This window comes from Cololabis saira, chromosome 18 (assembly GCF_033807715.1).
Source record: "Cololabis saira isolate AMF1-May2022 chromosome 18, fColSai1.1, whole genome shotgun sequence".
Lineage (NCBI taxonomy): Eukaryota > Metazoa > Chordata > Actinopteri > Beloniformes > Belonidae > Cololabis > Cololabis saira.
This window is the reverse complement of record NC_084604.1, coordinates 302,310-329,987: the sequence shown is the minus strand read 5'-3', so window position 1 is coordinate 329,987 and position 27,678 is coordinate 302,310. Positions and strand designations below refer to the sequence as shown.

General features: G+C 43.4%; 1 protein-coding gene across 1 annotated transcript in view; it reads right to left on the bottom strand.

Moving 5' to 3' along the window:
• Positions 1-888: 888 nt before the first annotated feature.
• Positions 889-27,678, bottom strand: part of nt5dc1 (5'-nucleotidase domain containing 1) — a 220,510-nt gene continuing 193,720 nt past the window's right edge. The window contains exons 11-12 of the mRNA XM_061707416.1: positions 14,298-14,505; positions 889-4,905 (exon numbers count right to left, since the gene is read on the bottom strand). Of these exons, the coding sequence (XP_061563400.1) occupies positions 4,793-4,905; positions 14,298-14,505 (321 nt within the window). The 3' untranslated portion in view covers positions 889-4,792. The remainder of the gene's footprint in view (positions 4,906-14,297; positions 14,506-27,678) is intronic.

Sequence of the window (27,678 nt, the reverse complement as noted above, 5' to 3'; positions counted from 1 at the left end):
TTGTGCGAGAATGGAGCCAAGTGGTTTAAAAATAAACGTTACAGAAGAGCAGACGTCCTTTGAACTGCGTCAATGACGTGTGTTCTGTCTCTAAGGGGACACACCGGTCGCCCTTCACCGTCCCAAAGGGCTGGTCCTCTGAGACCAACGGCACCGAGCAGACGGGGGTCTGGATTCGTACGTACCAGGGAAATGTGCAACGCAACACGCACTTTGTATGTCACACAACTTGGATACTCTCAGTACCATAATATTACCAATAGGGGTGGGACGATATGGGTAACTCACGATTCAATACTGTGGCGATATGTGGCCCACAATAATGATAATATCATGATATCTATGATATTCGATATATTGTAAGAAATTTCATCAACGATATATCACGATATACTGTATGTGACTGAAAAAGAAAAAATACCCATAAAAAGGAAAAGGTCTGTAGTTATGCATTTATTCAATGCCAAAACTTCATACAATGTACAAAGAAAGTGCATTTATATATTTCCTCACTGCCTCCTAGTCTTGTAAATGTAAACACTACAGCTGGACAAATTGAAGTGCGGGAACAGTAGTGCGGTGACAACCGCCTAAATCCATTGTGTGTTGTAATAAAATATCGATATTTGCCGCCAGTTTATTGATTATTTATTGCGACAGAGAGCACAACAATATATTGCAATATCGATTTTTTTTCCCCACCACTAATTACCAACGCTGGTATTTCATTATTGTAATATGCATTTTTTGCTCAAGTCACTTTAAACTCAAGTCTTTTTAGATACAATACATACGCTTTTAAATTCTGTTAAATATATATATATATATATATATATATATATATATATATATATATATATATATATATTTCTGCTAAAACCCGGTGTATTTACACTGATTAATGTAGTGTTCATTAATATGCATTGTCCCGTCTAAATAAACTTTGATTTGATTTTGATTTGATACATCAGGGAGGTTAAACAACTGACTATAATAAGGAAAAAAGAAAGAAGCAAGCAATTTTCAGACGTTTTCTTGTGTAACAGTGAATTCCCATTGGTCCACCACATGACATCGAACAGAAGACTCAGAATCAGAGCACTTTATGTAAGAAAATCATAAATCGTTTTATTTCATTGACAGTATGTCAACACTTGAACACAGAACTGAACTTTTCCAGAGTTTTTGTTTTCTTTTTTTCCAAGATCTTAAGACCACAAATGACTAACAAAAGGCAAACGCACGTGTCAGAGTTTCAGGGTGAGATGAGAGAACAAGTACGATCAGCACAGCGGCATGAAGGAAACCCGCAGCACGAGGGATAACCCACTCATCTGCCGGCTCTTCGTCTTATACAGATGTTTCTGCCTTTCAAAAGCTGCAGTTAAATGATTCAGAGCCAAATACAAACATTTGAAGTGCCGTTGTCGCTGTCACTTTCAAGGAGACTGGAACAAACCGAGTATCGGGGCCACCTCGGGGGACAAACACTTACACAAGTACTTTTTTACTTTTACTCAAGTAATTATTCGGACTTCTTACTTCTACTTGAGTCATATTATTCTGAAGTAACAGTACTTTTACTTGAGTACAATTTTTGGCTCCTCTACCCACCTCTGAAAATTACTTTACCTTTACACTGCGACCCTTTTCCTCACATCAGAACCCTTCTTTTGTAAAATTACAACTTCTTTTTGTGATTTTATTCTTGTTAAACTGCATTTATTCTCCAAAATAGACTTTCCCCCCATGAAACTCTTTTTCTTGTAAACTTTATTAATTCTGCAAATTTTACCTGGACAAATGACGAGTCTTTATGATATCTTCCCCTTTTCTCATAAAACTACAACAGGATTCTGCCACTATGAAGACTTATTTTTTCTTGCAAAACTGCAATTTCCTTGGAGCCTTCCACCCGGGCCCCGGCGAGTGCGCCAGCGCCGCGGGACGGCCCGTCATGTTGCTGCTGATCGTCGTCAGTTTCTTCTGCAGCAGAGCTGAGCTGTGTGGGATTGGGCTGTCAGTTTAGCGCGTTAATTAGATTAATTAATGCTAACTGCTAATTCACACGTTATGAAAATTAATGCAATTAATTATGAGAGTCTTTCGTTTGGAGTGACAGAGAAGTGGAGTTACTTTTAAGTGTGACTTTAGAAACAGCTAAAATACAAGAAAATATTGACGGTGGCCAAACTAATTGTAAACACAGGTCGCACACATGACGCTGGTGACGTTCTGAAGCCTAAATCTCCGTTTTCCTCTGTTTAGACGCAAATGTGAAAACAGAGTTTTTGAAAATCTCCATTTGGCCGGAGTTTTCAGAAATGATCGTTTTGGGTGACTTTGAGCTCCGTTTTCGTGTAAACGAACGGCCAAAACGCATGAAAACGCCTACGTTTTTGCTCCGTGTAAACGGGGCCTAAATGTGTCCCATTGAGGGACCCGTAGGCCACTACTTCCCTCCTGCTGCTAGTCAAACTAACAAAGCAGTGACAGACCTGGACGACTCTGGGGAGACTCAGCAAATCTTTGCTGGGCCTTTGAACGGCAAGTTTATGTATAAAAAGAAAGAAGACGGGACTATCAACAAGAACGCGGTGATTTGTACATTTTGTAAAAAATAATTTTCCTATCAGCAGAGCTGCTCCAGCCTGAATTATCATTTAAACACTAAACATGTCCGGACAAGTTTCACTGTAAACGTTACAGCTACTAGAACTTGAATTGCTGTATAGAGTCAGCTTTAGTTTTAATTTTGAATTGAAAGTCTGTTTAAGTGCCTGTATGAACTGTATTTGCATTGCATTTTTGAATAATGCACCTGGCCTAATTGGTTTGCTGATGTGCTTGAGCTTTTTCTTTTGAATTTCATTTATGAAACAAAATAAAATAAAAATGTGGATTTCAAATCTTCTCTTCTTAGTGTATTCAATTGATTAGTCATGCTCTGCAATTCCGCAATGTCCTAGAATTCAGATTCTTTATTTGGGGACCTTTAGCAGATATGAGATTAAAATGTGATTAATTAGATTAATTCATTATAAATCCTGTAATTAATTAGATTCATTTTTTTAATGGACTGGGAACAAAGCTGCGGACCACGCCGCCTCCGCTGCCGATAGGACTCGGTTTTGTTTTCACTCTCAAGGCAGCCCTAAGAGAAACTCACAGTGCGTCACGGTGTATATACTAAAAAAGTATACTTAAGTTCTGCACACTTTTAAGTAAATATCAGTAGTATGCATTAATTGGGACATACTACTCAGAGACACACGGCACTTCCTGCCATTGGGAGGGGGAGTTGTTACCATGGTAACAACTGCTTTCACAGCAGCAGTAGCAGCTGTTACCATGGTAACAGCAGCAGTAGCAGCTGTTGCCATGGTAACAGCAGCAGTAGCAGCACCGCTCTTTCCTGTTTATTCTGGCCCAAACAAGATGACATTATATAATATTATTATATACAAATATTATAATATTAATATTATATAATAATATTATTATACTTAATATTATACTTATGACATATACGTATCACTTAGAAACCAAACACCACTGCATTGTATTGTGGGAAGTTTCTGCTCAGCTAGTGTCCATCAATCCACACTAATACATTTCTCCAGAATGAGTATGAATAGTACATACTATTGAGTACGTACTAATGTTTCGGACGCACTAAAAAATCTTGCATACTCATTTTGCATAATGCCAAATGTGCAGATAATGGAGATGCAGACCTTCTTTGACAGCAACAAGCAAACTTTTGCAACGAGCCTTTTCGGAAGTCCGCCGACGCTCCGAGGTCGGAATGAGCCGCGTAAACAAGTGTTTGAGCGGAATCAGCCCAAGAGAACACGACGGAAGAGTATCAGGGCCAGGCAGGAGAAAAAATATCTGAGAGGGGAAGATTTTTTTTTATTGTGCACTTCGAGAAAAAAGTCGAAAGGTCGAGAAAAAAGATGAAATGTCGAGATTAATGTTGAAATACAATTTCAGGAATAAAGTCGAAATTTTGCGTTTTTTCTCAACCTTTCAACTTTATTCATGAAATTTTTACTTTTTTCTCGACATTTCGACTTTTTTCTCGAAGTGCATAATGAAAAAAAAATCTTCCTCCTCTAAAATATTATTTTTATTTTTCTCCTGCCTGGCCCTAACACTCTCCCGTAGAACACAGGACAGATAGCATAGTCTTCATCATCATTATTATTACCGTCAGCATCTCTCAAAGTGAGGTTTTTGGGAAACAGAAACATGAGGGGCTGCTTTAACACCTTTCACAAGAAATAACACAAAGGAAACAACAAACCTCAGATCTCATTTTACGGTTGCTAAAATGCAAACGAAGAAGAAAGAATCCCCCAGTTTACCCTGTAACACTGACTCCCGAGGGGCCGGTGCGTTTGAGGCAATCACTTCAGGGCAAGAGAGGAAAATATTCACTTTATTTCATGGAGCTTTGAAGGGGTTCATGTTTCTAAAACAACACCGAGCCTCACGCACACTCACACACACTCAGAGAAGTGATGACTACGTTGCAAACACACACTTATTTTCCTGTGTTTCCACGTGTACGATACACAAAACCACGAAACAGCTTCCAAAGGTGGGAGTTATTACAGAGACACTGTGGCTTACATTCACATGGTTCCTCTGAACGGGTGAGGAGTGGACGCCTCCAGGGGGACGAGGGGGAAACTACGGGCAAAAATGGAGGCACATTCCTCTCCTGAGGCAGAGGCTGAGGGAGGACCTTTTCTTTTTCTTCGTTTTTCTTCACTCTCCCCCGTTTTTACGACATATTCTCACACCACTTCAGCAGGGAATCTGGAGGCCGGGGGTAGTAGCCGGCGGTACAGGGCTTGTCGGGGGAAAACCTGGGGAACTTGTAATCCAGGGGGAGATCTGGAAGGAGGAGAAACAAACAAAACAGAGAGCACGGTTAATGGGAGGAACCATTTATGGTTCGGCGAGAAAACAGCGGGTGATGATGTCTCAGTCCAGAAGACGCTGTGTAGCTCCTATAATGTAATAACGCCTGAAAATGTAATAAAATTTGCACTTAACTCAATCGAAAATGTAATAACTTCACCAATAATGGAATAAAATATCCTGACGGATATTGTAATAAAATTTTTACCGATAATGTAATACCTTATTACGCTATAGGGAATTTATTACATGGTACTCAAAGTCTGCAATTTAACCCAATAGTCATCTGGTGTTTCAAATCCAGCGTATATAACATCATAGATACTTAAAACACAAAATGTAGAACTCTGGACTGAAAATGAACATATATATTACATTATTTGTCAAGTATTATAGTTTTGGAAAAAAAAAAAGACCCACCGGAAAATGTAATAAATTCCCAATAACGTAATAAGGTATTACATTATCGGTAAAAATGTTATTACATTATTGGATTTTATTACATTTTCGAATGAGTTGAGTGAAAATTTTATTAAATTTTCAGGAAATTATTACATTATAGGAAATTATTACATTATAGGGTGCTACACGCTGGACTCGTGTTTGATGAAAATATGCAAACAATTGAGGAGTTCTGGAGCGTTCCTCCTGGCAGGAGTGCTCCAGGTCCGTCCACCACATCTCTGCGGTCTGACGGTCTGGGCCCGGCGTCGCTTTACTTCCATGCCCTGGGTCATTGTCATGCTGTACAAAGCTTTTACTAAGGACACCCTTGGTATTGTTTTTTTTTATTTAGCCTTTATTTATCCAGGAAATGTACGGAAGAGTATTAGGGCCAGGCAGGAGAAAAATAAAAATAATATTTTAGAGGAGAAAGATTTTTTCAAGAAAGTCAAAATGTCGAGATTAATGTTGAAGTACAATTTCGAGAAAGAAGTCGAAATGTTGAGAAAAAAGTCAATTATTCTCGAAATTTCTACTTTATTCCCGAAATTTCGACTTTTTTCTCGAAATTGTATTTCAACATTAATCCCGACATTTCGACTTTTTTCTCGAAGTGCACAATAAAAAAAATCTACCCTTCTCAAATATTTTTTCTCCTGCATGGCCCTAATAGTCTTCCGTAGAAATGTCCCATTGAGATAGAAGATCTCTTCTTCCAGGGAGTGGTGTAAATGCCGCTGCCAGCTGGAGCTGCTACTCCTCCAGCAGAGCCGCCCTCTAGGAAGGACTGGCTACCCCTGGACCTCTGCAGGGAATGAGCTGTGAAAGGCTCTGAGGATCCCAGAAGCCATGGTGTCGGCCTCTGGTGTCTGCCCGAGTCCTTGTTTTAGCTCCGGTAGCATCACTTCAGAAGCTTCGGCAGAAATGAGAGAAGTGAGGATGGATGGACAAATGTGACGTAATTTTGCAGACGCCGGGACGGCGCTGCGGTGGATCAGACATGGAGACGGCCCCCAAATGCCACGGTCCCATCTGTGGTGGCATCGCTGGTTTTTGGAGAAAGCATGAGTCACACATCGGTGAAAGAAGACCAGCAGGATCAGAGGGACCTGGCGTATCTGGGTCAGGATCAAGCTCAAACGGCCTGAAGTCCTGCCTCAGGTGGAGGAGTTCAAGTATCTCGGGGTCTTGTTCACGAGTGAGGGAACGATGGAGTGGGAGATTGACAGACAGATCGGTGCAGCGTCCGCAGTTATGCAGTCGATGTACCGGACCGTCGTGGTGAAGAAGGAGCTGAGTTGAAAGGAAAAGCTCTCGATTTACCGGTCAATCTACGCACCTACCCTCACCTATGGTCATGAACTTTGGGTAGTGACCGAGATGTACAAGCGGCCGAGATGAGTTTCCTCCGCAGGGTGGCTGGACGCTCCCTTAGAGATGAGTTTCCTCCGCAGGGTGGCTGGACGCTCCGTTAGAGATGAGTTTCCTCTGCAGGGTGGCTGGAAGCTCCCTTAGAGATAGGGTGAGGAGTTCAGTCACCCGGGAGGAGCTCGGAGTCGAGCCGCTGCTCCTTCACATTGAGAGGAGTCAGCTGAGGTGGCTTGGGCATCTGTACCGGATCCTCCTGGACACCTCCCTAAGGAGGTGTTCCAGGCATGTCCCTCCTCCCTAGGGAGGTGTTCCAGGCATGTCCCTCCTCCCTAGGGAGGTGTTCCAGGCATGTCCCTCCTCCCTAGAGAGGTGTTCCAGGCATGTCCCTCCTCCCTAGGGAGGATTTCCAGGCATGTCCCTCCTCCCTAGGGAGGTGTTCCAGGCATGTCCCTCCGGGAGGAGACCCCGGGCAGGGCTCCAGATTAACTTTTTTCACTAGGAGCACAGTAGCCCCTAACTGAAAATTTTTAGGGGCACAATCAGAAATTTTAGGAGCACACATCGTTTATCGACACGCTAACCAAATTTTTACATTTCTACTACATTTCAGTGTATTAGTAATACGTATTTCATAATAGATTAATGAATTACCACAATGTGCTGTTTCAAATGCAGTGTTACATTTTATTGTGCACTTTTAAAGATGCCGCAACATAAAGTAAACTGACAGCACCATTGCTGTCATTATATATAAATATATATAAAAAAAACATACATTCACATGATAAAAAAGTGCTTGGTAACAAAGTGCTTAGTAACCTTTCAGCCATGAATTTAACTGTTAAACACAGTAGCCTACTTAACAAATGTACAAATATTGGGGGTACTGGCCAATAACATTACCTACTTGTGTCTTTACTAAAACCCTGAACTTACACCAGTTGACCAAATTCACTGCCTTCACTCAAATAACTAAGGATCTTACCAAGAAATATTCTTATTTCTAACCTAAAAATGCCATTACACCTGATAACACACATCACTTAAAAGGTTAGGTGTTTTTCCCACGTGTTAAAATGTAACTTTCATTTGTGTCAAGCAAATTTTAAGTTCTATTTACGTTTTAAGTTAGAGTTTTGGCAGTGTTCAAAATAAAATTATGAGACCTGCTGTATTGGAGCACATTTTCTTTTAGTTAAAACTGTAGCGGGGACAGATGTTTAGAGAAACCTATGTATGTACCGGGTGAAGGCTGATTTATGGTTCCGCGTTACAACAACGCAGACAACAAGGAGGAAGAGCTGGAGGAAGAGATGGAGGAAGAGCTGGAGGAACAGATGGAGGAAGAGCTGGAGAAAAAGCTGGAGGAACAGCTGGAGGAAGAGATGGAGGAAGGCCAGAGGAAGAGCTGGAGGAAGAGCCGGAGTCAGAGCCGGAGGAATAGCCGGAGGAAGAGATGGAGGAAGAGCTGGAGGAAGAGATGGAGGAAGGCCAGAGGAAGAGCTGGAGGAAGGCCAGAGGAAGAGCCGGAGGAAGAGCCGGAGTCAGAGCCGGAGGAAGAGCCGGAGGAAGAGCCGGAGGAAGAGCTGGAGGAAGAGCTGGAGGAAGAGCTGGAGGGAGGAAGAGCTGGAGGAAGAGATGGAGGAAGAGCTGGAGGAAGTGTCTGGTGTGAAGGAAGTCTGGGCATCTCTGTTGAGGCTGCTGCCCCCGCGACCCGGGAACGGATAAGCGGTGGAGAATGGATGGATGGATGGATGGATGGATGGATGAAAGGCCTGAAGCTCATTGGGAAGTGGAGGGCCGGCGCTGTTTTCCCAGGATGGGCAGAGCTGTCTGCTGGGAACCAGTCCTGGCTCGGGCCCCACGTCTGTGTTGGGTTCAGTTACTGGTAGACGTCTTGTCAATATTCTGTGTTGGAGCGGAGCACGGGGCGGTTTTAACCACCAGAACGCTTCTTGGACTGGATGCTGCTGCATACACACCCCCCCTCTGTCATTATACCTTGATTTGATTAGCTTTTGCCCCATTTACTGGAACTCAGGGCCTCTGAGCTTATCGCCATGTGTAAAAGTTAGTTTAGGACTTCATATAATGCAAATAAAACCTCAGACAAAATGCAGCATACAATGTTTTTTGCTATGCCATCATTTATTTCACAAAATTCACACTGTGTGCCCCTGTGACTCAGTAGCTTGTAGATCCAGCTTTAGCTGCAGGAACCTGAAGTGGTGCTTTCCTGTATGACGTTATTGTTCTATAGTATTGGTTTTGGTCTTCTACAACATGGTTTCAGCTGTCTGGGATTTTTAGAGCAATTGCTTATGACATCTCTACGAAGGTCCAGTCACAGCATTTCAGCTGGATTCAGGTCTGGACTGGCTAGGGCACTTGTCTACCTTGATTCTTTTATTTTTCAGCCTTTCTGGTGTAGATTTGATGGTCTCCAACCTTATTGCATGACCACTCTCTACTCAACAACTGTAAGGTGTCCAGGTCCCGTGGCTGCAAAACAACCCCAATCATCACTCCTCGACCGTCGTGCCTGACAGCGGGTATGAGGTGTTTGGGATGGAAATGTTAGCCTTGGCCTGGGTACAGAGTGTGCAAACTAATATTTTGTTCCTGAAAGATTTGCTTTGGTGTCACAATAACCTGTTCATCAGAATCGTAGTGTTTTGTCATCTTTTTGTGGGGTTCAAGATCACAATGCATCTCTTATTCTGTGTCAATCCTTCATCCAGATGCCTGATGTACGTTTTGACCCATTTGCATGCAAAAATGTATTCAATCTACTGAAACTCGGATCATCTCTGATGTCTTTATTTCGGGTAATCTAAATGCATTCAGGTTCAGTCCAGATAATCACCTAGTGGTTTGAACACACAAGTCAGGGTTCTGTACGTAGCTCGGTATGGGGGTCAGGGTTCTGTAGTACCTCGGTATGGGGGTCAGGGTTCTGTATGGGGGTCAGGGTTCTGTATGGGGGTCAGGGTTCTGTAGTACCTCGGTATGGGGGTCAGGGTTCTGTATGTACCTCGGCATGGGGGTCAGGATTCTGTATGTACCTCGGTATGGGGGTCAGGGTTCTGTATGTACCTCGGTATGGGGGTCAGGGTTCTGTATGTACCTCGGTATGGGGGTCAGGGTTCTGTATGTACCTCGGCATGGGGGTCAGGGTTCTGTATGTACCTCGGCATGGGGGTCAGGGTTCTGTATGGGGGTCAGGGTTCTGTATGGGGGTCAGGGTTCTGTATGGGGGTCAGGGTTCTGTATGGGGGTCAGGGTTCTGTATGGGGGTCAGGGTTCTGTATGGGGGTCAGGGTTCTGTATGGGGTCAGGGTTCTGTATGGGGGTCAGGGTTCTGTATGGGGGTCAGGGTTCTGTACGTACCTCGGTATGGGGTCAGGGTTCTGTATGGGGGTCAGGGTTCTGTATGGGGGTCAGGGTTCTGTATGGGGGTCAGGGTTCTGTAGTACCTCGGTATGGGGGTCAGGGTTCTGTATGGGGGTCAGGGTTCTGTAGTACCTCGGTATGGGGGTCAGGGTTCTGTATGGGGGTCAGGGTTCTGTATGTACCTCGGCATGGGGGTCAGGGTTCTGTATGTACCTCGGCATGGGGGTCAGGGTTCTGTATGGGGGTCAGGGTTCTGTATGGGGGTCAGGGTTCTGTATGGGGGTCAGGGTTCTGTATGGGGGTCAGGGTTCTGTATGGGGTCAGGGTTCTGTATGGGGGTCAGGGTTCTGTATGGGGGTCAGGGTTCTGTATGGGGGTCAGGGTTCTGTAAGGGGTTCAGGGTTCTGTATGGGGGTCAGGGTTCTGTATGGGGGTCAGGGTTCTGTAAGGGGGTCAGGGTTCTGTATGGGGGTCAGGGTTCTGTATGGGGGTCAGGGTTCTGTATGGGGGTCAGGGTTCTGTATGGGGGTCAGGGTTCTGTATGGGGGTCAGGGCTCTGTATGGGGGTCAGGGTTCTGTATGGGGGTCAAGGTTCTGTAGTACCTCGGTATGGGGGTCAGGGTTCTGTATGGGGGTCAGGGTTCTGTAAGGGGGTCAGGGTTCTGTATGGGGGTCAGGGCTCTGTAAGGGGGTCAGGGTTCTGTATGGGGGTCAGGGTTCTGTAAGGGGGTCAGGGTTCTGTATGGGGGCCATGGTTCTGTATGGGGGTCAGGGTTCTGTATGGGGGTCATGGTTCTGTATGGGGGTCAGGGTTCTGTCTCTGAGGTCCCAGTCAGAGAAAACTACACGGCTGTCATGGCTGAAGCTCAAGGCCGTTGCTGTGGAACCAGTTCCCCTCAGACATTCGATGTGCCCCCACTATTTCCACCTTTGAGTCTAGATTAAAAGCTCACCTCTATTCACTAGCTTTCCCAGTCCATTAATCCTGTCATTTCTCGCATCTGTGTTTTTAGGTCAAATTTGTGATTTATTTGTTGTCACTAAATGCACAAAAATGATTATCATGTATAGCACTTTGGTCAGTAATATCTCTGTGCTTTATAAATACATTCTACTTACTTTACTTACGGTAGTTACTTACTTAACACACACCTGAATACTCCAGAGCATCTGCTGCTGATCAGTTCACCAACGTGGTTGATTTTTATTTATTTGGGTCATGCTGTAACAGGTTGCTTTTTGTCTTTTGTCTGAGGTTATATAAACCCACGCTTGTTTCCAAGATTTAAAACGATGTTGCTGGCTTTTGAAGGGCTTGGGGACGAGCAGCCTGTGCACCGCTGCAGGAATGTCTCTGTCCGTCCGAACCTCCACATCGTCCTGGAATGTCAGCCATTCCAACGGTGGACGGGATTCAAGAATGGACTTGACCGGTTCCAGGAAACTGCAGCTTTGAGTCGGGGCCACAGAAAGTCTGGAAATCTGGCTCAAAGATAACAGAGCTGCTCTTTTATTTGACTTTTGTTTTCTGACTAGGAATTCTACACTTTGTCTCAAATTCATCTTTTATAACTTGTGACCTTTTCCAGCTGTATTCACAGCGTGGACTCCTCCTGCCACATTCCACAATCTACGATGTGAATAAGTATCAAACAGGAATCCGGATGTAGAAAGTCATATGCTCTCCGTTAACTTTGGCCAGACATTTTTATCATTATTTTGAGTTTAATTCTTATTATGATTCATACTCCAACAGAAGAAAGAATGATTTGCATATCCCCTTCTGCAGAACCGCAGTTGCTAAATGTTCATTTATGTATCAAGGTGTTGTGCTGTGGAACAGTTTAAAACATCTAAGTGAAACATACTCAACATTATCTGCATTCAAAAGACACACTGCAAAAACTCAAAATCTTAACAAGAATATTTGTCTTATCTTCTATATTCTAGTTAAAATGTCTCATTTTTAGTAAAATCTCATTACATTTAAAACAACTTTAAAACGACTCATCACTGGAAAAAACAACAATTTTCACCTGTTTCAAGTAGATTTTCACTTGAAATAATTAGAAAAATCTGCCAGTGGAACAAGATTTTTTTGCTTGTAATGAGAAGATAAATCTTGTCCCACTGGCAGATTTTTCTACTTATTTCAAGTAAAAATTTACTTGAAACAGGTGAAAATTGTCAAATAAGTTATTTTTCTAGTGAAGATTTTTTGACTAAAAATGAGACATTTTAACTAGAAATTAAAGCTGCAAGCAGCGATGAACGGGCCCTCGCACTCACGGCCACCGCCCCCATAAGCATATCAGAAATGACACCACCCACGACTTCCTATGTCAAAACATTCAAAAGTTATAGCAGAAAAAAGGGACAACCAATCAGAAGAAGGGGCGGGGCTAATTAAGGCCAACGAAGCTTAAGGACTCATTACAGAATCCCATGACACCACCCACAACTTCCTATGTCAAACCATTCAAAAGTTATGGCAGATAAAAGTATTCTAGGGGGCGCTGTTGAGCCGTTAGGCCACGCCCATTAATGCAAACCATGAAATATCAAATTTATCGCCAAGCCTGGCTTGCATGCAAAATTTGGTGACTTTTGGAGAACTATCAAATATGGACCAATCAGATTTCAAAATGGCCGACTTCCTGTTCGGTTTCGGCCATGGCTCCAAGAGACTTTTCTTTAAGTTGTGCCATGATACAGGTGTGTAGCGATTTTCGTGCATGTACATCAAACCGTATTGTGGGGCTTGAGGCACAAAGTTTTCCAGGGGGCGCTGTTGAGCCATTTTGCCACGCCCATTAATCCAAACCATGAAACATCAAATTTATCGCCAGGCCTGCCTTGCATGCAAAATATGGTGACTTTTGGGGAACTATCAAATATGGACCAATCAGATGAAGGGGGGCCGCGCCTTTTGGCGTCTAGCGTCGCCACGGTAACACTTTTGAAAGAGAAAAGTAATGCGTGTAGTCGCAGGATAGAGACGCACATTTTGATGTATAACACATCTGGGTTCACGATACGGTTCGGGCCGTATTAATTCTCGAAGGAATGGCATAAATTGCTCCAAAATTACGCAATTAATTCAGAATGTTCAAAATGGCCGACTTCCTGTTCGGTTTCGGCCATGGCGCCAAGAGACTTTTCTTTTAGTTGCGACATGATACAGGTGTGTACCGATTTTCGTTCATGTACGTCAAACCGTATTGTGGGGCTTGAGGCGCAAAGTTTTTTCTATCTGAACCAATCATATGAAGGGTGGGCGCACTTTTTGGCGTCTAGCGTCGCCACGGTAATGCTTTTGAAAGAGAAAAGTAATGCGTGGTGTCGGAGGATGGAGACGCACATTTTTATGTATAACACACCTGGGTGCACGTTACGGTTCGGGCCGTATTAACTGCCGAAGGAAGGCATCAATTTCGCCAAAATGACGCGATTAATTCAAAATGGCCGACTTCCTGTTCGGTTTCTCGACATGACGCCCAGAGACTTTTCTTTAAGTTGTGTACTGATACAGGTGTGTACAGATTTTCGTGCATGTACGACAAACCGCATTGTGGGGCTTGAGGCACAAAGTTTTCTAGGGGGCGCTGTTGAGCCATTTTGCCACGCCCATTAATGCAAACCATTAAATATCAAATTTTTCGCCAGACCTGGCTTGCATGCAAAATTTGGTGACTTTTTGGGCACGTTTAGGGGGGCAAAAAGGCCTTCCTTTTGTCAGAACAATAAGAAGAAGAAGAAGAAGAAGAATAATTCCTGCAATTACAATAGGGCCTTCGCACTGCAAGTGCTCGGGCCCTAATAAGACAAATATAGATTTTGAGTTTTTGCAGTGAAGCTGAAAAAAAAGTTTTTTATATATCTGTGTTTCTCATTCATCACTATTCAAATATATTTCTAAGCTATTTAATTGTATTCTGAAGTATCGAATAACTCATATAACTTATCAGTCATACTGTATAGGCCTATGTATTATGCTTATATGGTTTTGTGAATTATTGTTTTTAGGAGGGGGGGAGTCGCTTATAAGCCCTTCGGGTTTTTATGACCTCTCCCGAACATCTTTTCTTAACTTTTTTCCTCTGTGTAATGTTCCTTTTTACGAGTGCAAACTATAAAAACAAATAAACCCAACTTACCTGCTATGTGCTCCACACTGGGGATGGCCATGGTGCTGTACTTGTGGATGCAGTGGCTGCACCAGGTCAGTTTGGGACGCTCCGCGTCGCCTCCTCCTCCTCCTGCTCCTGCTCCTCCTCCTCCTCCTCCTCCTCCTCCTCCTCGTTCATCCACAAAGTAGGAGCCCCACTGGTTGGAAACCGCCGAGGGGGATTTCATGCCCTGCTCCTGAAGCCGATGACACACATGCAGCGCTGCGTCAGGACTCATCTTTGGACAAGTGCAAACCTCATTAAAGGGGACCTATTATGAAAAACACGTTTTCTCTTGCTTTAATATATATAAAGTGGTCTCCCCTCAGCCTGCCAACTCAGAGAAGGAGGAAAGCAACCAAATTCTGCAGGGTCTGTACAGCCGCCCGGAGGATCCTTCCAGTGTGATGTGACTTCTACGAGCCGTTCAGATTTGCGCATTTTCGTTACGTAAGCAAAATGCAAACCATGCTGCTGAAACCACGCCCACAACTAACTCCGCCCACCACTAACTCCGCCCACAACTAACTCCACCGGCTGGAGCTTCCGCCATTGTTCAGAAGCGGTGGCTGTTTCAACGAGGGACAGTAAAAATTAGGTTTTGCATCGACACTTACCCTCATAAAAGGATCAGTACCAACAGCACGGACCCGGCAACTGCACACGAGTCAGCGGTAAGAAGGTTAATTTTTTATGTTATTTATATTTGTTTTCAAGTATGATCTTTGCATGGGCTAAGTATTTAGCTTAGCTCCGATGTTACTCCGTGTTACGGAGCTCTATTAGTACCGTAATACATTTTCTTCTGTTTATGGTTTTAGATCTTCCAAGCACCTGAAGCTGTTCAACGACACCTTCAGAAGACGCACGGCCCTTCCTTGAGCCAGCAATAGTGCATACATGTTATTTATATACAACTTATGTTATTTTTTTTTTTTTAACAATAAAGTTGCCGTTTGTGAACATTCAGTGTTGTGATTTCTTTACATTTAACGTGATTTATTTGTCTTGTAACATAAGAAATGAAATGATGAGGAATCTGAGTAAATAACTGTGGTGTAACTGTTTAGAATTCAATTAAATCTTCCTGTGTGAATTAGTGTGAAGACGAGGTGACCCGTTCACTCTTCAGGGAACTAAAGGCTTATTTATGGTTCCGTGTTACACCAACGCAGAGCCTACGGCGTAGGGTACGTGTCGATTTAACGCAGAACCGTAATTCAGGCTTTATGGAATTGATTTTGTCACTGACGCTCGCTTGCATCGCATGGGGCAGCTTTGTGTACGCAGCTGTTGCTCTTCAGCCCAGAGAGGCTTTGTTCCCTCCCCTGCTACACGTCATTCAGGCAGCCAATCAGCACAGAGCCTCATTATCATAGCCCCGCCCCCTCAGAATCCCTCATAGAGAAGGAGGTTAGAAGCGGTAAAACTAGAGACATGGCCCACAGGTTGAATTTCTGATTTATGTAGAAAAAACAAGCTTTAGATTGTTTTTAAAGACATTCAAGGCCTGTTTAAAATATACATTAAATTCCATAATAGGTCCCCTTTAAAGCATGTGGGAATTGGAGGGAAAAGGTGCTTAGTCTTTCAAAAACGGTGGCAATGTGTTTCTCTATTAAAAAAATAAACCCAGAACAAAGTTTTCATATAAATTTACAAAATGAAAAAATACAAACTGTACCAGAATTTAAATACCTTGGATTGGGACTTGACCCCCGACTTAAATTCGATAAACATATAAGGAAAATCTCAAAAACAATACAAAGTAATTTAAACTGCTTTAAGTTAATCAAACAGTGGCCACGGTTACATGATGTTTTTTAATTCGGAATTAATTATTCAGAATTAAATAATTCAGAATTAAACTATTTTCCTTCAAGTTTACATGGAAATAGTAATTCTGAATTGAGGTTTACGGTTTATGGAAAACACGTTTGATGGTCTTTCTCCAATTCCTCTCCAGGTCTGGGGGTTGGGAAGGTTCTGATTGGATAGGGGGGCGGACCTGAAGTTAAACTACCGGAAGAAAAACTAACTTAGCCGCTTCAACTTTGAAAAGCTCACAATTTTGATGTTTCCTGTTTCCATCTGTTCTTTTAATTATTTCTATTTATTAAATAAATGGTCTCTGCTCTTGACCAGCGTTCACTGCGTGCTGCCATCTTGAAACTTTGTTAGGAAAACCAGCCCAGCGCGGAATATAAGCGTCATGGAGACAGACGGGCGAGGGAACGAGCAGAAAGAAAGACCAGAATTAATTTAAAGAGGAATGAGTGGATACATGATCACGGAATTATTCTATTCGGATTTAAAATCAGAATAAACCAGCCACTTATTTCGGAATTAAGTTTAATTCAGAATGGCCATTTTCATTCGAAATTAGGTGTTTACATGGTAATTTTTACTCATTTTAAATCGGATTTAATTTTAATTCTGAATTAAAGAGGAATTAAACTTCCCATGTAAACGCAGCCAGTACATACCCTCTGCTCTACAGGATTTTCTCACACATTTCATACTGTTTGACAGTTTGGGCTCAAGCAGCTCCCACGGCCACCAAACATCTGCTTATATAATCAAAATTTAAAAATAATGGATGGAAAAACAGTCAGGTACCACCACTGACACATCCTCAAAAAATATAACTTAGTAAGCTTTGAAAGCTTTAGTGATTTATGTTTTCTTTCATTAATTTTTAAGTGTATAAACAACTTAGCACCTCAGCCACTTTGTCGATTTGTTGAGAGACAAAACAGCAACAGAGTCACCAGAACCTCCTCAAACCACGACTTTGGGACAGTCAGCCTTCTCCTATAAGAGCTGTAAACTCTGGAACTCTCTGCCATCAGAAATTAAATCCATCTCAGAGTTTAACATGTTCAGCACCAAAACTAAAACCTGGTTAAAGAAAAATCTAAACTGTACTCATCTGTAAATACGGTCAAACAATGGTTTGATTCAAACAAATTATCACTTCATCTTGGTAAAACAAAATGCATCATATTTGGGAATAAGCCGGTGAGTTTAAGCAGAAACCTAACAATAAATAATTAGGGCCCGAGCACTGAAAGTGCGAGGACCCTATTGTATCTGTGATGTTTATTATTAGGGCCCGAGCACTGAAAGTGCGAGGACCCTATTGTATCTGTGATGTTTATTATTATTAGGGCCCGAGCACCTTCAGTGCGAAGGCCCTATTGTATCTGTAGGAATTCTTCGCGTTATTATTAGGGCCCGAGCACTTGCAGTGCGAAGGCCCTATTGTATTTGCAGGAATTTTTATTAGGGCCCGAGCACCTTCAGTGCGAAGGCCCTATTGTATCTGTAGGAATTTTTTTTTTTTTTCTTTTTTCTTTCTTTCTTCTGACGAAAGGAGGGCCTTTTTGCCCCCCTAAACGTGCCCAAAAAGTCACCAAATTTTGCATGCAAGTCAGGCCTGGCGAAAAATTTGATATTTAATGGTTTACATTAATGGGCGTGGCAAAATGGCTCAACAGCGCCCCCCGGAAAACTTTGTGCCTCAAGCCCCACAATACCGTTTGACGTATATGCACGAAAATCGCTACACACCTGTATCAGTACACAACTTAAAGAAAAGTCTCTTGGCGACATGGCCGAAACCGAACAGGATGTCGGCCATTTTGAATTAATTGTGTCACTTTGGCGGAATTTATGCCATTCCTTCGGCAGTTAATACAGCCCGAACCGTAACGTGCCCCCAAGTGTGTTATACATCAAAATGTGCGTCTCCATCCTGCGACAACACGCATTACTTTTCTCTTTCAAAAGCGTTACCGTGGCGACGCTAGATGCCAAAAAGCGCGCCCACCCTTCATCTGGTTGGTTCAGACAGAAAAAACTTTGCGCCTCAAGCCCCATAATACGGTTTGACGTACATGAACGAAAATCGGTACACACCTGTATCATGTCGCAACTTAAAGAAAAGTCTCTTGGCGCCATGGCCGAAACCGAACAGGAAGTCGGCCATTTTGAACATTCTGAATTAATCGCGTAATTTTGGAGCAATATGAGCCATTCCTTCGAGAATTAATACGGCCCGAACCGTATCGTGAACCCAGATGTGTTATACATAAAAATGTGCGTCTCCATCCTGCGACTACACGCATTACTTTTCTCTTTCAAAAGTGTTACCGTGGCGACGCTAGACGCCAAAAAGCGCGCTCCCCTTCATCTGATTGGTCCATATTTGATAGTTCCCCAAAAGTCACCAAATTTTGCATGCAAGGCAGGCCTGGCGATAAATTTGATATTTCATGGTTTGTATTAATGGGCGTGGCAAAATGGCTCAACAGCGCCCCCTGGAAAACTTTGTGCCTCAAGCCCCACAATACGGTTTGACGTACATGCACGAAAATCGGTACACACCTGTATCATGGCACAACTTAAAGATAAGTCTCTTGGCGCCATGGCCAAAACCGAACAGGAAGTCGGCCATTTTGAATTAATTGTGTAATTTTGGCGCAATTTATGCCATTCTTTCGGCAGTTAATACAGCCCGAACCGTAACGTGCCCCCAAGTGTGTTATACATCAAAATGTGCGTCTCCATCCTGCGACAACACGCATTACTTTTCTCTTTCAAAAGCGTTACCGTGGCGACGCTAGATGCCAAAAAGCGCGCCCACCCTTCATCTGGTTGGTTCAGACAGAAAAAACTTTGCGCCTCAAGCCCCATAATACGGTTTGACGTACATGAACGAAAATCGGTACACACCTGTATCATGTCGCAACTTAAAGAAAAGTCTCTTGGCGCCATGGCCGAAACCGAACAGGAAGTCGGCCATTTTGAACATTCTGAATTAATCGCGTAATTTTGGAGCAATATGAGCCATTCCTTCGAGAATTAATACGGCCCGAACCGTATCGTGAACCCAGATGTGTTATACATAAAAATGTGCGTCTCCATCCTGCGACTACACGCATTACTTTTCTCTTTCAAAAGTGTTACCGTGGCGACGCTAGACGCCAAAAAGCGCGCTCCCCTTCATCTGATTGGTCCATATTTGATAGTTCCCCAAAAGTCACCAAATTTTGCATGCAAGGCAGGCCTGGCGATAAATTTGATATTTCATGGTTTGTATTAATGGGCGTGGCAAAATGGCTCAACAGCGCCCCCTGGAAAACTTTGTGCCTCAAGCCCCACAATACGGTTTGACGTACATGCACGAAAATCGGTACACACCTGTATCATGGCACAACTTAAAGATAAGTCTCTTGGCGCCATGGCCAAAACCGAACAGGAAGTCGGCCATTTTGAATTAATTGTGTAATTTTGGCGCAATTTATGCCATTCTTTCGGCAATTAATACGGCCCGAACCGTAACGTGCACCCAGGTTTGTTATACATCAAAATGTGTGTCTTCATCTTGCGACTACGCGCATTACTTTTCTCTTTCAAAAGTGTTACCGTGACTTCCGGTTTGCAGCCTCATGGCGTAGACGCACGTGTGAGGGCTCCTGTCTGCGCCTTAAACTTTTCACTTTTTCACTCCACTATTTCATAGTCTGGGCGGTCTAAGTCAAATATTATACATTTTTAAACCACTTTGGTTCAAAATGTCTTCACATCGTGGTAAATCTGGGAAGAAAGACGAACAAGCCAGTGCGGCCAGCTTACCAGTAACAATGGCGGACATGTCGCAGCTACTCGACCAACACAGGGAAGCTCTGGCCGCGGACTTCAAAGCTTCTTTCAGCCAACTCGAAAATAAGTTTGAGCAGGTCCGGTCCGTGGTTGATGAACACGGGCAACGGCTTTCATCACTTGAGCTTGCTTCGGATGATCTAACTCAGCGTGTCAGTGAGCTGGAAAATACCTGCTCGGGTCTTCGGGAGAGCAACACGAAGCTGACGGCGAAAGTTGTGGACCTGGAGAGCCGCAGCAGGAGGCAAAACATCCGCATCCTGGGCCTGGCGGAGTCCATTGAAGGTGAACGACCCACACAATTTTTCTCCGACCTGCTGCGGGAAGTTTTTGGGGAGGCGCTCTCATCAGCACCGGAGCTTGATAGAGCCCATCGCTCCAATGACCGGCCGCGGGGCAGAGACCGCGGCCGGTCATTATCCGTCTGCACCGATACCAGGTTAAAGAGCTCCTGATTCGCGAGGCCCGGCGGAAGGGGAAGCTGGAGTACCGCAACCAACCGATCAGGATCGTGGAGGATTATTGCCCCGAGGTTCTGAGCCAGCGTGCCGAGTACCGGGAGGTGATGGCGGAGTTATACCGCCGCGGGCTCAGGCCGTCTCTGCTTTTTCCTGCGAGGCTCCGGATCACGCTTTCCAGCGGGGAAAAGAAGTGGCTGCGGTCAGCTGAGGAGGCTCGGAGATACATCGGCAGCCTTCCTTCTCCATCCTCTGCACCGTGAATGACGTGCGAACACCTGAGGTTTGCAGCCGGGAACGCTGACTCTTCACTGTAAAAAATTTTTTTTTTTCCTTTTTTTCTCTCTCTCACTTTCAAAGTTGCAGTGCGGACGTGAGTAGACCCAATTCAGTGAATTGTCACGCTGTACAGTATGTGAAGCTTAATTTTCAAAGCCGAATACTTTTTTTTCTCTTGTTTTATTATTACTTAACTTTTTTCATTAGTAGTAGGCCTATTGCTTTTTCTTTTATTACTGAGTCATTATTATTACTGCTATTAATATTATAATTTGATCTCACAGTGCTGGTGCTACGGAGGTATTTTAATTTTATCTATTCCTTTTTTTTTCCCTTTGCTTCTTTATTAATGTGCCCAGCATTGTTGAAATTTGTTGTTAGGAGTGTAGAGTGCACGTTTACATTGCAATAAGGAGCAAGAAGATGTCATTAACGACAGGAAGGTTTTTTTTTTGGTATGTGGGGGGAGAGCTTGCTGCTATGTTCTTTGGCAGCTGTCTGGGGGGGTGGGAGGGTGGGGGGTTCTGTTTTCAAGGCTAATACTTGTTTGTTGGCCCATACAAGTATTGCACAGCCAGTAATTTGTTCATTTCTTTTTTCATGTGTGTGTCCTGGATTCATTACCTGGAGTTTTGATACTATTTGTACTCATCAGCCTATGCCATTAGCTGAAGAATTTGGATAGAGTATTAAATCTTGTTAGCTGGAATGTTAAGGGTTTAAATCATCCTGTGAAAAGGAGGAGAATATTTTCTCACATCAGACAGTTTAAAGCAGCTTTTGTCTTTTTGCAAGAAACACATATTCGGGGGTCTGATAATTCTCGCTTAATGGCCCGGTGGGCGGGGCAGCACTTCCACTCTTCATTTCAAGCGAAGGCAAGAGGAGTTTCGATTCTTATAGACCCAAATATTCCTTTTGTGCATCATAATGTTGTATCAGATACTAACGGCCGTTTCATCATCGTCACAGGGAAACTATATGACATGAATATAGTGCTTGCCAACGTATACGCCCCAAATGTAGATGATGTACATTTTTTTGATCATTTTTTTTCTTCCCTCCCTGATCTGAGTTCATACTCTCTCCTTCTTGGCGGTGATTTTAACTGCTGGTTAGATCCTGTGCTGGACCGTTCCTCCCCCAAACCCGACTCAGTGAGTAAGTCCGCCTCATTCATTCAGTCTTTCCTTCTCAATTATGGCATCTCCGATGTATGGCGCTTCCTCCATCCAAATGAAAAGGAGTATTCATTCTTCTCACATGTCCACCATACTTTTACGAGGATCGATTATTTTCTTATCGATGATCAGTTGCTACCACACGCTCGGTCCTGCACCTATCAGGGTATAGTGATATCAGATCACGCCCCTGTCATATTATCCCTGGCACTACCTAATCTTCCTCAAATTAAAAGGCATTGGCGTTTTAATTCGTCCTTACTTTCGGATGCTAAATTTACCAAATTCATAAAGGAACATATAACCTTCTTTTTTCAGACTAATGCCACCCCCGATATATCCCTTTTAGTAGTTTGGGATGCATTTAAAGCATACCTTAGGGGGCAAATAATTTCCTTTACTGCAAATATGAGGAAGAAGGCCATGCAAGAACGCTTAGATCTAGCCAAGCAAATCAAGGACATAGATCAGAAATACTCCCTTGTCAAAGACCCAGATCTTTATAATAAACGTGTGGAGCTCCAAACCAAATTCAACTTGGCTTCGACATACCAAATTGAACGTCAACTGTTGCGAAGTAAGAGCTTGTTTTACATCCATGGTGATAAATCAGGGAAATTGTTGGCTAGTCAACTGAGGGGACTTAAATCAAAGGGGCACATAACAAAAGTTAAAATGGAAGATGGGACTATCACTTCGAATCATGTAAAGATCAATAATGCATTCAGGGACTATTATTCCAAACTTTACACCTCTGGATTTTCTAACACTAATTCGATGAATGATTTTTTAAATGACCCCAGTATCCCTACACTTTGCACTGATAACAAAATGAAATTAGAAGAACCAATAACAAAGGAGGAGGTTGCTGCAGCTATCCTTTGCTTGCAATCCGGTAAATCCCCTGGGCCAGACGGGTTTCCAGCAGAATTTTTCAAGGCGTTTTCCCCTCTTCTTTCATCTCACCTAAGTGCAGCTCTATCTGACTCATTCAAACAAGGCAAACTCCCGACTTCATTCTATGAGGCGTGTATCACACTCATTGCCAAAAAGGACAAGGACCCGACTGAGTGCTCATCATATAGGCCAATATCTTTACTAAATGTTGACACCAAAATCTTGTCCAAAGTCTTGGCCCGTAGATTGGAAAGCATACTACCATCAGTCCTATCAGAAGATCAAACTGGTTTTGTCAAAAATCGACAGTCATACTTTAACATACGTCGTCTGTTTGACATTCTGTACTCTCCCTCCGGGGGGGCTCCTGAATGTGTCCTCTCTCTGGATGCAGAAAAGGCGTTCGACCGGGTAGAGTGGGCGTATTTATTTGCGACGTTAAATAGATTTGGCTTTGGTCCTAGTTTTATCACCTGGATAAAACTTTTATATTCATGCCCTGTCGCCTCAGTCCTGACCAACTCTCAGCTGTCGCAGCCCTTTACCCTCAGTCGCGGAACCCGACAAGGGTGCCCTCTAAGCCCGCTTTTATTCGACCTGGCAATTGAGCCATTAGCGATAGCGATACGGAACTGTGAGAGGATCTCTGGTATATGGCGATATGGTGTTGAACATAGGGTGTCTCTGTACGCGGACGACCTTTTGTGTTACATTTCACGTCCAGATAGCTCAATACCTGTCCTGCTGGATTTACTGAACAATTTTAGCCAGTTCTCAGGCTACAAACTAAACCTGAATAAGTCAGAACTTTTCGTTGTCAGTGAGGGGTCGACGGCGGTGGGGTACACCAACTTTCCTTTTAAGATTGTGAAACACAAATTCACTTACCTGGGCATTGCCATAACGAAAAAACATATGCACCTTTTCAAGGAGAACTTTATTAGTTTGTTAAATCACACAAAAAAGTGTCTTTCACAATGGTCTCCTCTCTCAACCACCCTGGCTGGTCGAATTAATTCGATAAAAATGACTATTTTACCAAAGTTTTTATATTATGTCCTGCTTAAATCTGGAAAAAATATACTATTCCATCCATAACTTTAAAGACAAATTTCATAAGGTGTGGGGGCCTTTCTTAGAACACTTTACCAATTTTTAGACCAATGGCACCATCCCTACTTAAATCCCCTTAGTATTAACATTATTATTGTTTCCTTCTTTAAATACATTATTTAGGGTATGTTTGGAGATAAGTTTGCTTCCCTTCATATGTATTTTCTGCTGCTCACTTCATTATTCGCCTTGAACTGAAACCTGACTTCCAGCTACTGTTTTTGTTTTTTATTGCTCCAGGAATGATGGACCATCTACTGTTACACAGCATTTACCTTTGTGCAACCTGACTTGTTTGTGGGGGGGTGGTGGGAGGGTTGTATGTGGGGGGGTGATGGGAGGGCTAAAATGGGGGCTTGGATGCCTGAGCATTTCACAGTTCTGCCGTGTCTTTGTATGTGCATCTATTTTTGTGGGAAAATTCAATAAAAATATGTTTGAGAAAAAAAAAAGTGTTACCGTGGCGACGCTAGACGCCAAAAAGCGTGCCCCCCTTCATCTGATTGGTCCATATTTGATAGTTCTCCAAAAGTCACCAAATTTTGCATGCAAGCCAGGACTGGCGATAAATTTGATATTTCATGGTTTGCATTAATGGGCGTGGCCTAACGGCTCAACAGCCCCCTAGAATACTTTTCTCTGCCATAACTTTTGAATGGTTTGACATAAAGAGTTGTGGGTGGTGTCATGGGACTCGGTATTGAGTCCTTGACCTTCATTGGCCTGAATTAGCCCCGCCCCTTCTTCTAATTGGTTGTCCCGATTTTCTGCTATAACTTTTGAATGGTTTGACATAGAGAGTCGTGGGTGGTATCATCAGATTTTGTATGGAGTCCTTGACCTTCATTGGCCTGAATTAGCCCCGCCCCTTCTTCTGATTGGTTGTCCCTTTTTTCTGCTATATCTTTTGAATGGTTTGACATAGGAAGTCGTGGGTGGTGTAATTTCTGATATGCTGATGGGGGCGGTGGCCGTGAGTGCGAGGGCCCGTTCATCGCTGCTTGCAGCTTTAATTATTAGGGCCCGAGCACCTTCAGTGCGAAGGCCCTATTGTATCTGTAGGAATTCTTCGCGTTATTATGGGCATGCCAAGTAATGGCATGACCATATTGCAATCGTCCAGAATGGCCCAAAAGGAAATGTTGCTAACAAGCTAAAGTCGCAAAAGTCCCACTGCGCACCAGCGGGTGTACAGCATGACCCCGCTCGGATGTGGAAAAAAAAAATCCCCAAAAACTAAAACACGGCCGGAAAAACGAGGAAAAACATGAAAATGAAGGCGATATATTAGTATCTAGAAAAGGTTTCCCTTTTCTTATTATTATTCCGCACTCTTTTTTCGTCCGTTAATACGGCCCGAACCACAATGTGCACCCATGCATGGCATACATCGTTGGATGCGTCTCCATCGTGATTCGATGGGTATTACTTTTCTCAGTAATAGGGGCTACCGTGGCAACGCTAGTTGCCAAAAAGCAAAAAAAAAGGCGAAAATTCCCGCGCTTATTGCTCGGCCGAACTTTATCGTAGAGACATCGTTCAAACTTTCAAACACTCGGCCCGATTGTCCCTAACCGACAGTACAACCTTATTATGCCAAGTATTACAGTTTTTGTGATATTGACCTTTCATTTTTTTTTTTTTTCCGTTTGACTTTGGACGCTTGTTGCTAGGCAACAGGTTATCGTAGAGACATCGTACAAATGTTTCCCGACTCGGCACGCTGTGGAATTCAACATACTCAAATTTCGTGAAGCTGGGATTTAAGGAAATTTTATGTCAAAATCCAGGCCACATGGCCCCATTCATTCGGATGGAGTTTTTTACCATGGTGAAAAAAAAACCTATCCGTTAACGTAGCCTGAACCGGAACATGCACCCATACATGGCATACATCGTTGGATGCGTCTCCATCGTTCCTCGATGGGCATTACTTTTCTCAGTCAAAAGCGTTACCGTGGCAACGCTAGATGCCAAAAAGCGCGCCCCATTAATAACTATTGGGAGCACAGGAATGAATGAAATACAAGCGTAAAAACACCTCAAACTGACATAGAGCCACCCTAAACACAACCACTACAGCCCCAAACCAAAGCAGCGAGAGGGGACGAATGGGCGGTAGGGCATGCCCATATCAAAATTTCCAGAAATTTTCTAGTTATTATTATTATTTTTCTGACGAAAGGAGGGCCTTTTTGCCCCCCTAAACGTGCCCAAAAAGTCACCAAATTTTGCATGCAAGCCAGGCCTGGGGAAAAATTTTATATTTAATGGTTTGCATTAATGGGCGTGCCAAAATGGCTCAACAGCGCCCCCTTGAAAACTTTGTGCCTCAAGCCCCACGATACGTTTTGACGTACATGCACGAAAATCGGTACACACCTGTATCATGGCGCAACCTAAAGAAAAGTCTCTTGGTGCCATGCCCGAAACCGAACAGGAAGTCGGCCATTTTGAATTAATCGTGTCACTTTGGCGAAATTTATGCCATTCCTTCGGCAGTTAATACGGCCCGAACCGTAATGTGCCCCCAAGAGTGTTATACATCAAAATGTGCGTCTCCATCCTCCGACACCACGCATTACTTTTCTCTTTCAAAAGCGTTACCGTGGCGATGCTAGACGCCAAAAAGTGCGCCCACCCTTCATCTGATTGGTTCTGACAGAAAAAACTTTGTGCCTCAAGCCCCATAATACGGTTTGACGTACATGAACGAAAATCGGTACACTCCTGTATCATGTCGCAACTAAAAGAAAAGTCTCTTGGCGCCATGGCCGAAACCGAACAGGAAGACGGCCATTTTGGACATTCTGAATTAATCGCGTAATTTTGGAGCAATTTATGCCATTCATTTGAGAATTAATACGGCCCGAACCGTAATGGGCACCCAGGTGTGTTATACATCAAAATGTGCGTCTACATCCTGCAACACCACGCATTACTTTTCTCTTTCAAAAGTGTTACCGTGACGACGCTAGACGCCAAAAGGCGCGCCCCCCCTTCATGTGATTGGTCCATATTTGATAGTTCTCCAAAAGTGACCAAATTTTGCATGCAAGCCAGGCCTGGTGATAAATTTGATATTTCATGGTTTGCATTAATGGGCGTTGCCTAACCGCTCAACAGCGCCCCCTAGAATACTTTTCTCTGCCATAACTTTTGAATGGTTTGACATAAAGAGTCGTGGGTGGTGTCATGGGACTCGGTATTGAGTCCTTGACCGTCATCGGCCTGAATTAGCCCCGCCCCTTCTTCTGATTGGTTGTCCCGATTTTCTGCCATAACTTTTGAATGGTTTGAAATAGAAAGTCGTGGGTGGTGTCATGGGACTCTGTAATGAGTTCTTGACCTTCATTGGCCTGAATTAGCCCTGCCCCTTCTTCTGATTGGTTGTTCCTTTTTTCTGCTATAACTTTTGAATGGTTTGACATAGAGAGTCGTGGGTGGTGTCTTTTCTGATATGCTTATGTGGGGCGGTGGACGTGAGTGCGAGGGCCCGTTCATCGCTGCTTGCAGCTTTAATTATTATTATTATTATTATTAGGGCCCGAGCACTGAAAGTGCGAGGACCCTATTGTATCTGTGATGTATATTATTATTATTAGGGCCCGAGCACTGAAAGTGCGAGGACCCTATTGTATCTGTGATGTTTATTAGGGCCCGAGAACTGAAAGTGCGAGGACCCTATTGTATCTGTGATGTTTATTATTAAGGCCCGAGCACTTGCAGTGCGAAGGCCCTATTGTATTTGCAGGAATTTTTATTTGTATTAAT